This window comes from Danio aesculapii, chromosome 8 (assembly GCF_903798145.1).
Source record: "Danio aesculapii chromosome 8, fDanAes4.1, whole genome shotgun sequence".
Taxonomy (NCBI): Eukaryota; Metazoa; Chordata; class Actinopteri; order Cypriniformes; family Danionidae; genus Danio; species Danio aesculapii.
Window position 1 is genome coordinate 25219564 of NC_079442.1, and position 14240 is coordinate 25233803.

Here is a 14240-nt window from a genome sequence, read left to right on the forward strand (position 1 = left end):
CTCTCTCTCTCTCTCTCTCTCTCTTTCTCTCACTCTCTGTGTTTTTTTTGTTGTACAGTCGGCAACAGTTCCCTGAGGTTGTTAGCAGCCACAGCTGTGTGTGTGTGTGTGTGTGTAGGGGGTGCAGGTCCATGTTTCTGTCAGTGAGCTTGTTCAGAGTGCTCTTTCTGGCATCTGATTGAGGATTTCCTCTAGATGATCGTTACCTCTGCGCACACACACACACCCACGCACACACACACACACACACACACACACACACACACACACACACACACACACACACACACACACGCACACACAAACACACGCACACACACACACACACACACACACACACACACACACGCACACACACACACACACACACACACACACACACACACACACACACACACACATAGAGGAACGCCCCAAATGTTCCATCAATACACAGCAGACTCTCAAAGCCTGTACAGCTGGGAGATTTTCCCATGCGAACACAGTACAAAAATGCACTCATACACACAGACATACACACACACAGTGATGTAATAAACATCATGAAAATACAGTATATTACAGTTTAACAATAACAGTGTTGACAATAACAAACTCCTACAGTTATTATGAGCAATTTTCTTTTGTCTATGAGTAAATGACTTGAACAATAAGTAAAAAAAAGTTTACAAACTATTGTGTTTGTGATTATGATACAAAATAGTTAAACTAAAAAGTAAATAATGCAAACAAATACAGGCTTACAGTATAATGCAGTGGAAAATAATGTTTTGTACTGGTAAAACAACTGTAAGTGAATGGCACAAGCCATCAGAAACCTCTAGCTATGCGACAGCAGGTTATCCCGATGAAGGGCAAAGGAATAAGTCTTTTAGTCATAGCAAGAGAAGATGGTCATTCAAAATTTGTGATTTCTAGAAAATCATGACCATTCATTCAAGTTCCTCACAAGCCTGGTAGTCCACAAAAGATAAATGTGCAAGTGTACTGGATAATGCAGCTCAGCACTGCAGCTGGAATTGCTCACCAGTTTAGTGCTGACTAGGGTAAGGATCTAAATCTTGGCATACAGTATCTCGACTTTTAAGAGAATTTGGACTGAAAGCCCTTTCAAACCAAACCTTTCAAAAGCAACACTAAAAGGTAAGACTGACCTTTGCTGTTGAATTTAGAATCGTAGACCCTAATTGATATAAAGAAGCATTGTGTTCATAATCAAATTGGGGAAAGACTGTCCCGGAGTGTGTTACGAAGTCAGCAAAAGGTGTAATTTTTGGGGAGTATTTTTGAGTAACATGCAGTTCTTTGGCTTATCTCATTGCTCCCTTCAGACATTGATTTTTATGCAGTACAGCGTGCAGTTTACACATTAAAACTGGTAAAGCAGTTCTTTTAGGCTGAAACATTGAAATAATGAAATGCCCCGCCCAGAGCCCTGATCTAAACCTTATTGAAAAATCTCTGAAAAATCCTTGGTGACAAAGTTATGGCTAAGAAACCCAACATAGTCAATGAACTGTGCAAGAGACAGATCAAGATCACTCAGAGCATATTAGCGATGTCTGTGAGAGATGAAAATTAGTTTAACATTTTTTTTAATTGTGTAGGTCCAGTAATTTCAATTCAAATTTATGGTGATGAATAGATTCTTTTCCCATTTTAGTAAACTAGAGAGAAGTGAATGGAAGAGTAACATAAATAAACGTATTGCATTCCAATTTTCTCAAATAACAAAAAATTAACTCTACAATAGTGTTATTATGACTGTCCCATCAATACACGCATTAGAAACATCTCACATAAGTGTTAGTTTTTTATGATATAAAGTATAGCTTTATAAGTGTACATAAATCTAAAAAAAATTATAAACTTAATATTTAAGAGTATTTAAGAAGCTAATGACTGTTAAACATGTCGTTGCTAACTTGTGAATAGGGTCTATTGGTTGTTTAGCTGAACATAATCATAGGATGAAACAAACACTGCACTAGGAGGCTTTTACATATACATATAAACAATGAATGTCAATGCAGTGTGTCCATTAGCTAAGTAAACATACTGTGTTTGTGCTTTGTTTTGGCTTTGTTGAGAACTTCCTCCATTGACCCAGTTTTGTCCTTATTAAAAATACCTTGATGATACTTGATGCTGATTATGATAATGATGAATGTCCCGTCTCCCTCTGCACCCGTCCTGCTGTGTGGGTGTCTTATTGTTTGATTGTTTTCTTTCGGAAGCATCGCTAGCACGATACCGAAAGTGACCTCTCACCCCAGCTCGCCACCCCTGAGCGCTTAATGTCTGGGAGGGTCACATCTTCTGCCTGACGGCATTCCGCACTGATGGATCTGGAGCGTTTACATTGTCCAGCAATTCCCAACTGAGGGAATTCCGCTTCCAGACTCCTGAACTCTGAGCACAAACAATAAGCGTGTGAGTGAGTGAGAGACTGAGAATGTGAATCAGTGATGCGTCCTCCTTTCATCTCAAAGCTTGAGGGGTGAAATGTTGTGAGTGTTTTGAATTATAAATGCAATAGATGGAAGGAAAGTGAGAAAGACTAAGTGTAAAGCATTAGAATGGCAGCAAGGCAGTGTTTTTTTATTTACTTTTTGCCAATTGTGTAATTCAGTTTTTGGTAGCACCTTATTTTACAGTGTATACGGCACAGTGGCTCAGTGGTTAGCACTGTCACCTCACAGCAAGAAGATTACTGGTTCGAGTCCCGACTGGACCAGATGGCATTTCTATGTGGAGAGTGTATGTTCTCCCCGTGTTGGCGTGGGTTTCCTCCGGATCAAACACATGCGCTATAGGTGATTTGGGTAAACAAAAATTGACCAGAGTGTATTTGTGTGAATGCGAGAGTGTATGGGTGTATCCCAGTATTGGGTTGCAGCTGGAAGGGCTGGAATATTTAGTGGTTCATTCGGCTGGGGTGACCCCTGATGAATAAAGGATTAAGCTGAAGAAAAATAAAAGACTAAATGAATGAATAATTAAACCTAACCCTTATTCAATCACTAACGAGTAAGTTCATGTTCTTAATTAATATGATTCAGTACTTAATTGTGAAATTACAGTTTAACAAGGATACTTTAGGGTGCTTTCACATCTGTGGTTTGGTTCATTTGGTCCATACCAAGAACAACTAATGATACATTGGAGCATTTTTCTGCCGTTTTTGGGTCCTTTTCACACCACACTGATTGCTTTGGTCCAAACCAGTTAAAAAGAATCAAAATGCAGTCATGTGACAAAATCCACATCACTCATTGGCCAGATGTTATTGAACATATTTTCTAAACTGCTTCTTGGTTAGTCAGAATTAACGTGCGGGAAAATGCCAATGGAACTCAAAATGCTGCTATTTACTATGAGGGACGACTGCGCTGACTGATTGTATCCCTGGTCATCAGGGGCGTAGCAACCGGGGGGTGAATGGGGGGATACATCCCCCTCACTTTTTGAGACAGGCCATTTAGAAACAGGTGATTAATAATTTTATGAATGTAAAATTATTAATCTCCCCCCATCAATTTAGACAAACTATACATTTCGAGAATGAAGCACAGCTGGAAAACAATCTTTTAATGCATTGCAAATGGCGAAGGCGCATTGCAAGTCACTTCAGGAGGAGACTTGAATTAATTTAGCTAAACTGCAACATGTTCATTATCTTGAAATATTACTAATGATCAATTAGATAATGTTTTCCCCCTCTCTCTCTCTCTCTCTCTCTGTTTTAAAATTGTTAGTAAAGCACTGTCAACAAATATTTTTCCTCCACACCCCAAATGTGTTGCACTACGGCAGGTGGATTAGTCCAAAAAGGCGTGGTACTTTTTGCGGTTGGGTCTGTTTTAGTTCGGATCATGTTCTCACCACAAATGAACCGCTCCAGGGTTCATTTGAAAGCGTACCAGACCACCTCTTTTTGGTGCGCACTCGAGTGCAATTGCTACATTCACACCTCCCCAAACGAACTGCACCAAGAGAGAAAACGAACTCTAGTGCGATTCAACCGAACTTAAATTAAAATGCAATGCAATTTTTTGCATGCACATATTAAATCCTTTAAAAATGCATATAAAAACACCCTAAGAGTAAGTTAATGTAATCAATTATTATTCAGTATTAAATGAATAGTTACACAAGAACACCTGAAAATAAAGTGTAACCAAAAACGCTGTAAGAAACCCACAGTTATTTTAAGGTTAATTAACAAGTCATTTTGATATGTTTGATATGTTTTTAATCAGTAAAAACACAAAATCATTTCTTCAGATTGAAAACAAATTTCTCAGTGAAAGAAACGTAATTATTTTGCATCTAAAACATTCTTAACATTTAAATGTTATTTAAAGGTCACTATTTTTTCTGTATGTCCAGAGAACTGTTTGAAAAAATACTTCATATCTAAACAAGAACATCTGCAAAAAACATCTTTGTTTCCAAATATATTTACACTGAAAAAAATTATTCAAATTTACTAAATGTGTTTAAGTAAAGTGGTTGTAAACAATTTATTTTGGCTGAATTTAGACAAATTAGGTTGAATGTTACTAAATTTAATTTGTTTAAATTCGACCCATATATATAGTTTGTAACAATTTTGCAGAAATACTTTTTTTTTGTGTTTATCCATGGACAAACAATCTGAGCAAAGCAGTATGTGTTCAAATATCCATAAAACACTAGGCCAAAACCCTCCTATAAAAACATCCTATTATTTTAGGCAGAATTTTAAAAATTGTGAATCTACTGGACATTTTACCATCCATGAGGCCACAGGAGAGGATTTGTAAATGGTACTGAAGGTTAAACACCGTGAAGAACCAATCGTGTTTTATTTATTGCACTTAGAAGTCCCAAAGCATAAATATTTTAAAACACAAAACATTTTTATTTCATTTCACTATTAATATAATTACTGTAGAGGTAAGGGTTTTCTTTGCACGCCGGATACAGCCTTGTCAGTGAATTATGGTGTCTGGGAATCATCCATCTGGTGTGTGTGTGTGTGTGTGTGCATGTGTGTGTGTGTGTGAGACAGCGGTGAGACAGTCATGGTGGGGTCGGACACGCATGTTTTGCTTTCCTGTGTGCCCGTGACAACTTCCTGCAGAACAGAAACCTCAGGGAGCAATCGGACACAAGAGCCAAATATGAGCCCACCGGAAAAAAGACTTCTTAAATAGTAATGGCGTTTCCATGAACACATGCGCACTGGGGAGTCTTCCTCTAGTCTTCCTCACTGACCTGTCCACTCTGTCCACCACAAGTCTGTAAAACAGTGAGTGTGTTGGGTTTTGTCAGGCATCTTTAGAACGAGAGTCATCTGATGACACATTAAAGGGATAGTTCACCCAAAATTTTTAATTCTGTCTTTGTTTACTCATCCTCCACTTGTTTCAAACCTGTTTGAGTTACTTTCTCTGTTGAACAGAAAAGAAGATATTTTGAAGAATGTTGGAAACTGGAAGCTTCCAAAGTATTTTTTTCTATCGTGGAATGTCAATTGCCACTGCTTTCATATGTTAAAATATCTACTTTTGGGGTTTGGAACCACTTGAGGGTGAATTAGTGGTGAGGTTTTGTCTTTGTGTTTTTGTTTTGTTTTTGTTGTTGCAAATTACATAAAAAAACTCTATTAACTCCTTATATTGCACTCACTGAAAACTTTTAGAGGGTGTTATTACAAGACTTTTGACATTTTTATTTGATATTGTAATCAATATCAATGAAGTACGGTGTACTTGAGTTGCCAGAAAGGCGCCTTTAAATAAAATGTATTATTATTATTATATACGTTTCTGCACTCTCAGAAATTTACTAATTTACGGTACCTTTTCAAAAGGTACACATTTGTACTTGAAGGGTTGGTACCTATAAATGTATTTATTAGTACCTACACATTTTAAGAGGGACACTTTTGTAACTTTTAGGTAATAATAGGTACCCTTGATGTATTAATATGGACCTTTTAGGTACAAATTTCTGTCCCTGTGACTGTTTTGTACCTTTATTAATGAGAGCATGATAATTAATCATTTACAATCTTTATACTTTGCCATTATTCTTAGGTAAACCCATTTGACAGTAAGAATTTTTAAGTGTTTAACACATAATTATGTACCTGCCACAAAAAAAGGCTGTTTTTAAATGGTAATGGAGTCTTCCTCGAGAACTGACCTGTTTGCTTGAGGTCTGTCAAACACTAAGTGTGTGCGTGCATAGATCCACTGGCTGTAGACTCGGTGTTCCTGCCAAAAACTCAGAGGAGGGAGTTTCCTTCTGGGACAGGAGTCACTAGGCAACCACTCAGTCATTAGTAAACCAGTGTCAAGGTTTGAGGTCTGGGAGGAAAGAGGTTGTTGGGTTTTGTTATGAAATGCGTCTAATAAGCCAAGCAAACAACCCAAAGAGACCGAATCAATCCCGATTTATGGAGCTCCAAATATCAGAGTTAATCCTATAGAATCAGCTGTGAAATGATGAAATCACAGCAGTGAGAGTGCGATTTGACTGCAGGACGTCCGGCTGGGAGACATCAGTCACACATTAGACACTTGCAGATCTGCATCGGATGAGGGGAATTCAGACTGAACCAGCTGCCAAAACAATACTATCACTGCACAGCGTTAAAGCAATTCATTTTCATGAAATATATACTGTAGGCTTTGAAAGTCTGACAGGACGTGCAAAGGTGACTCTAGATTCATTTGAACTTATTCATTATAAATTGGTTTTAATTTTAATTTCAGGTAATACTTCTTAGAGTTGTCGGTTTTCATATACGTGCACAAATGCTAAAGGTTTTTAGAGATTAAATGTTTTTCATTGCCTGTTCAAATTACTTATTTAAAATGAGCTGAAACAACCCAATTCCAGAGATTTTGTTAGGACAACTTAATTGTTTTATGTTGAATCAACTTAAATTTGTAAAAATTAATAAACTAACCTAATTATTTTATTTTGTCCCAACACAAATTGATTGTGTGCAACCCAGCATTTTTACAGTGTACACTCAAAAAAATAATGTTTGCTGTTTGTTCAAACTACTTATTTAATATTAGCTAAAACAAAGCCTTAATTGAGTTTAATTTTGGGACAACTTGTATTAGGTTCACTCAACTTAAATTTGTAAAAACTAATAAGTTGAGTTAATTCCTTCATCTTATCCACTGAAAAAAATAATGTCTGCAAAATTGATGCAAACAATTTATATGTGTTGAATTTAAACAAATGAAATTTAGTGCTGTTCAACTTAATTTGTTTGTTTAAATTCAGCCCAAATACATTGTTTACAACCACTTAACATAAAAAGTGTAGTAAATCCAAGAAATCATCTTTGAATCATTTTTTTCAGTGTCCCAACACAAATTTATTGACATTTTACAGTGTATTGAAACTGACATGTCCATTCAATACATAAAACAGTAAACAAAGTAATGAATATATCAGGCTTAATGGACTTGACAGCTTCTAAAATCTGGCACTGAAATATGCACAAAGCTTTTGGATGATTGGATCTACATTATGTGATGTAATAAGTTTCACAAACATTAGAATCAGGTTTAATTGCTTTGAAATTAATAACCACCATATGGTTACCAAACATTTTTTATTTACAATAGACACCCACTAAAATGAGTGTAACAACTGTTTATTCATCTTTTTTGTTAATCTTGTCAGGCATATTTATTTAACATTTTAATTGTAATTGTACAGTATATCCACTTTCTTTTACTCCAATAGAATTAACCCCCTTTCAAATAAAACATTTATCATGCTCACTTTTAATAAGTACAGGCTAGAATAAGAACGTCTTTTCATATTTCATGATGTGCAGTATATATCTGTAAAGGTGAATGCTGAAAGATATTTCCCCTGTATTTTGAATATAGAATTATTAAAGTAGACTTTTATTAATATTTTACCTGCTTAATCTGTTTATATTGCATTTATTCTGTAAACTACCGATGAAAAACAGATTTAGAAAACATTTGAATAAAATGACAGCTGTACAAAATAACAAAAAAGATGTTTATATTAACTTGTAAACAAACACAATATCAATTATTTAACTTTTTAAAAAACTATTAAAAATTTAACTATTACACTATTAAAAGTTATTAACAGTTTAAAAAACAACATTTGGTGAAATAAGCCTGAATTAAGGTAACAACGAATGAAAACATTTGTTATTCTGACCAACTGTCATTTTCTGTCAATCAATAAAAATATTCAGATTAATACCCATAATTTAATAAGAAATTAGGAAGAAATGCTACCAATGATTTGTAGAATAAAATAAGATTTTTCTAAATAATATATTACTTCACAAACATGAATATGTTATTTCTTTGAAACTGAAGAGTTAACTATTTAACTCTTTAATTTACAGTTAACTACTACTGTAACTACAACTTATCAATTTCAAAAGTTGTCAAAACAAACCTCAAGGCCCCATAATGCAATTCAAAGGCGTAAACAAACAGAAAATACCTCTAAATCGCAAGCTATACAGACAACCATTGATTCATATAAGAATCACACTTGGAATGAATGCCTCACTCTCTGGTCTCTGCATGTGGGATAGAGCAACTGCTTTAAAACCAGTGAACAGAAAAGAAATCAAACATATTTGCTCTCTTACATTATTTAAGGTTGTACACTTCTTAACCAGATCACTCAGGGTTATTCTTTATCAGAGGTCTGTATTTGAAAACAGCCACTCAGCTTGTATATACAGTAACCTATGACCTTCATTCAAGCATCCAAGAGCTTGGATGCTTAATCTTCACCCAGACCTTCGACCCTGCTTTCTCTTTATCAAGCCCCCCCTCTCTTGCTCTATATTACCCCCATCCAACCGTCCATGTTGACCCTATTGGTGATTTATGCGGCTCACAGATGCACAGCTGCGGCAGGACCGAAGGGTAGTATTTACCGTGACTAATACACTCCAGATCTCCAAAAACACATGGAGACACAAGGAAAGAGATATGTGTAAAAGAATCAAAATAATCAGGCCAAAAACATTTCGATTCGGTCCTTCGTAGAAGTTACAAATCAACTATGATGAAACGACCACATATAGAGAACGAGAGGCGGTAAATTTAGTTATGCATGAAACGATCGACTAGTTTTATGTGAATTAATGTTTGTTTTTCAGATGACTGACTGATTTGAAGCCCCTGAAATGAACCCCCATAGGAACAGAACTGTACTTGCAGCTCTCGGTTGCTTTTTTTTTTCATGTTTGGGGGTTTTAATATTGAAGGAAAAAGATGCAAACTCACTAGACATACTGAGAAAATCCACATTAAATCATGTACACTGTAAAAAGTGATTAGTTAAACGCCAGTAAACCAACTGCCATAAAAGCAACAAGTTGACAATAAAAAATAATGTAAGTAAACCCACTGTAACTTGGAACTGTTAAGTTGACTTCATTATTAGAATTATGCTAATTGTACTTACTTTTTAAGTCAACTAATCCCTTTTTACAGTGTCAGACTGTTTTAGCACATCTGTTTTCAAATAATTACTGTAATTATTACAATATTACATATTTGGTGCTTCATTAATTCTATAAAATCTACAACTATAGCCTGTATTGAATTTAGAAGACACACTGGAGTCTGGAAGAGCTGATTTATTTTACTGTACGTCATTTTGCTAGATACAGAAAAGCTGTGAAAAAACAAATATAATAAAGGTGTATTGGAAAAAAGTGATTAGCTTACTTTAATTTTAAAAAGTAAGTACATTTTGCATAATTATAAAAATTAAGTCAACTTTACAGTTCCAAGTTACAATGGGTTTACTTGCATTTTTTGGTAAAGTCAACTTGTTGCTTTTAAGGCAATTGGTTTACTCGCTTTAAGTAACTAATCAATTTTTACAGTGTAGAAGTACACACTTTAAACATACTTTAAAAAGCAATTAGTTATTTAAATAAATTAGTAAACCCATCGCCCATATTTGTTGTTCCTGTGATGGAAGTCGTTGGTTACAGGTTCACATTTTTTATTCAGAAAATAAAAATCTTCAGCTTTTAAATTAGCAAAGAAGCTCATAAAGGTTTGGAATAACTTTCGGTAGAATAAATAGTGAGCAAATTAGCAGATTTACTCACTTTTTAAATAAAGTAACTAAACGCTGTAAAAAGTGACTAGTTCCTTAAAGTGAGTAAACCAATTGTCTTAAAAGCAAGTTGACTTTACAAAAATAATGTAAGTAAACCCATTGTAACTTGGAACTGTTAAGTTGACTTCATTTTTATAATTATGCAAATTGTACTTACTTTTTTATTTAAATAAAAGTAAACTAATCACTTTTTTTTCAAATACACCTTTATTACATTTTTTTCAGCTTTTCTGTATCTACACTGTATAACCCAGAAAGTTAAGGTAACTCAAACCATTTGAGGAAATCGATTGCAACAAACCATTTAAGTTCAAAAACTAACCCTAATGAGTACTGTGAACTTAATCCATTGGAGTAAATGAAGCAATTTAAGCACAGTAAAACCCAATAAATGAAGATAACGTAAACCAACAGAGTACTGTAAAACCCAATAAGTTAAGGCAACTCAAACCGTTTGAGGAAACCGATTGCTACAAACCATTTGAGTTAAAAAAAAATAATCTATATGTGAACTTACTCCATTTAAATTGATGTAATGAGGTATTTAATTAACGCATACCTTCAACACTGAGTTTACTAAACTTTCAGTAAATTTTGAGTTAACTACGCTCATTTCATTTGATAAAGTGGACTATAGGGGTTTTACAGTGTAGCAAAATGACATACAGTAAAATAAATCAGCTCTTCCAGACTCCAGTGTGTCTTCTAAATTCAATACAGGCTATAATTGTAGATTTTATAAACTTAATGAAGCACCAAATATGTAATATTGTAATAATTACAGTAATTATTTGAAAACAGACGTGCTAAAATAGTCTGACACTGTAAAAAAGATTAGCTGACTTTAAAAAAGTGAGTTCAATTAGCATAATTCTAATAATGAAGTCAACTTAACAGTTCCAAGTTACAGTGGGTTTACTTCCATTATTTTTGCGAAGTCAAGTTTTTATAGTGTAGAGTGCAATATTATGTTATATTATTAAATATAATAATAGGATGACGTATCTATAGAATAATCAAACATTTTTTTATCTAGGATTTATAATTGTTTATGATTGGTTAATGTAAGGCTCATGAAGAACTGAAAACTAGAGAATTAGAATTAACATATTATCTTTGCAAATCACTAATAATTCATTAATTAAATCAGAATTTAGGTTCAAATAAATGGCTTTTAACTTTGTGGTAGTTTAAAAGTATTAATTTACACTATGTTAATGTTATCTCTTGGGAAAGATTTAAATAATGATTTGTTTAATGTGACGTAAAGAGATAGTTAACCCAAAAGTGAAGTCTATCATTATTTACTGACTGTTTGCAAACAGTTTCACTTTGTTTCTTCCGTAAACACAAAAGAACATATTTTGAAGAATGCTGAAAACATGCAATCGTTGACATCCATATTTGTTGTTCCTGTGATGGAACTCATTGTTATAGGTTTTCTTCAAAAAATCTCCTTTAGTGTTGAAGAGAGTAAAAGAAGCTCATAAAGGTTTGGAACCACTTGCAGTAGAGTAAAAAGTGAGTATTTAAATGGTGAGTTTTTGGTTAACTATGCTTTTATGTTTTTGAGTCTGTTAATCAGACTGTTTATTAGTTTCCGATGAAATAATCACTAATTACGGGTTATTTTTTTAAGACTTGTTTATTAATTCATGAGCATTACTTAAATGTAAATTAATCCTTAATTGTGCATCCATATTCTATCAGTATAGGGCCACATTTTTATTTTCCGGCAGCCTGATAGTTCAAAGGGTTGTCAACATACTGTAGGCACAAACATTGAAATCTTGACAGCTGGAACTATATTGCCCATGCACAAAAAGTCTTATGTGTTAATGTTTTGCGACAATTTGCACAAATATTAAGCAAGTTTTAAAACATAATATACTCCATAAAACATTTCAACTTAATTAAGTTATCCAGGATTTACTTGATGTTTTAAGTCAGTCTATATAACGTAAGTCGAAAATACTTGTAAAATTTATTTGGTTCAACTTAATATTTTAAGGCTGCTGATGACTATTGTGTAGATTTAAAGCACTTGACAAAATGCCCAAACAACAACCATGCAACAGCAATAATTGCATGAGTACTCGTCTTTAATATTATGCTATAAAAATTCTACGGATCAGTACAAAAGCTCTTCATTCAGCTTTTCTATGAAAACTACTGTCCTTTCAACCAAAACATTTTAAATGTCATGTGTCATGCACGCATAACTGACAGAGGACATTTGAAATTTGAAAAAATATATTTTATTTTCACCATGGTGCTTCACAATTTGTGTATAAAATGTATAAATTCTCTTTTTAAAAAAGAAAACAAAAAGAAGACATATTTATGCACTGCATTTTAAATGTTCACATCACTATACAAAACACACACAGAAAAAGTACAAAAAATAAAATAAACTCGAAATTGTCGCTTGTCTGAATGGCGAGTCGTCCGAAAATCTCCGTTGCGAGGAGTCTCGCTCACCTCTCGCGCTCCCTGAGTGTCACTTAACCTCCCGCCGCCGCTTCTGCCGCTGCTACCGGCGAGTCATGCGCAGTGAAGCGATTCCCCGCATGCGGACACAGTCAGTCGCGTCCTTTATCTAAAGAGAAAAATATACACATTACATGGTATCTAGACTCTGCAAGCATAAAGCAAACCATATGCTCTTATATCTTTGTTGACGTTTAAAATTTAAAGTCTGACTATTGAAAATCATGTCTTCTGCAATTTAGGCCTCGATTAAATATCTACAGATATCTACTATAGTGTGTGTGGCATGCACAAAGTAAACTATTGAGAAGTAAATTGCAGGAAAGTGTAGTTAGGTAGTCTATTAAAGAAAAACAAATGTAAAAAGTTTTTTTAATTGGATAGGCCATTTTAACAACCATGATTAAAAATAGTGAGAAAAAAACATGGAGCTGCCAGTTTGTTTGCTAAATGTGTTCGAAACCAAATGTATTTGTATATTGTGCTTCATTCTTACAATTCCTCTTTTTAACAGGCCGTATCGCATTTCAAGGTTCCTTCGCACTTTCTGGGGTGCGCAGATTTGCGCGTCCTGCCCATCTCCCATCCATAAATGTTTACTGTTGCACTTTATTTTATTGTATGTGTACTTAACATGTACTTACCGTGTACTTATCTAAGAAAGACCTAAGTTACATAGGCTAACCACATAGGTTAGGTTTAAGGGTAGGGTTAGAAATAGAACCAAGCAATTACCCCTAATTATTAGCCTACATATAAGGCCTATGCAAAACTGAAATGTAAAATAAAAAAGTGCAACCATGTTTACTATAAAGATAAATGTTTATTGGGCTATTTCTATTTTCAGAAACTGTCTAAATAGATTTCATTGCATGTTCGTCTATTTCAATCTTACCCCTTTTCTCTGGCTGCTGAGACAGAAAGTACAGATGGTGCGCGGCTGTTTTCCTCCACTGTCCCCCTGCGCGCTGTAAACCGCGCTCACGCAAGGCTGCGCGTCCTCTCCTCCGTCCCCTATCAGGAGCACATTGGCTAGATGTGAGATGTAACTGGATGCCAAGCGCAGAGTCTCAATCTTTGACAGCTTTCTATCCACCGGCTCAGTGGGAATTAGAGTCCGTAATGCCGTGAAAGCCGTGTTGACGCTTTGTGTCCTGTCACGTTCCCGCGCGTTTGCTGCGTTCCGCTGCTTCACTATAACCACACTGCCCACGGTGGTCTTGCACGACATCCGCCGCCGCTTTTCCGCGCTGGGACAGCAGCCGTAGCTCTGCTCCGAGCTGCCGTCGCTCTCGCTGCGGTTTTCCTCATCCTCGGACATCATGGAAACATCCGGGTACGCCAGATGAGTGGCTATGGGCCGCAACATGGCAAATGCCATCACTAAATTAATGTTTGGCCTCCGATACGATTGAAAAGAGCTCGATGAGGTATCCAAATTGAATCCAAATTGAAATGCTGGCTTGTTGTCAAGCACTAGCCACGCAAACACTGCATCGCCCAACACCCGGTGTGTGTTTCTGATGGGTTTCAGCAGTCGATCAGCCTCTTCACATGTTAACGATCCTCTTGATGCGCGTCTGTAAAGTCAT

General features: G+C 35.3%; 1 protein-coding gene across 1 annotated transcript; it reads right to left on the minus strand.

Moving 5' to 3' along the window:
• Positions 1-12429: 12429 nt before the first annotated feature.
• Positions 12430-14240, minus strand: tcf15 (transcription factor 15). The gene is made up of 2 exons (XM_056464364.1): positions 13544-14240; positions 12430-12757 (listed from the first exon to the last, which is right to left on the minus strand). Exons 1-2 carry the CDS (start codon positions 14027-14029, stop codon positions 12692-12694), a joined length of 552 nt encoding a protein of 183 aa, XP_056320339.1. The 5' UTR covers positions 14030-14240; the 3' UTR covers positions 12430-12691.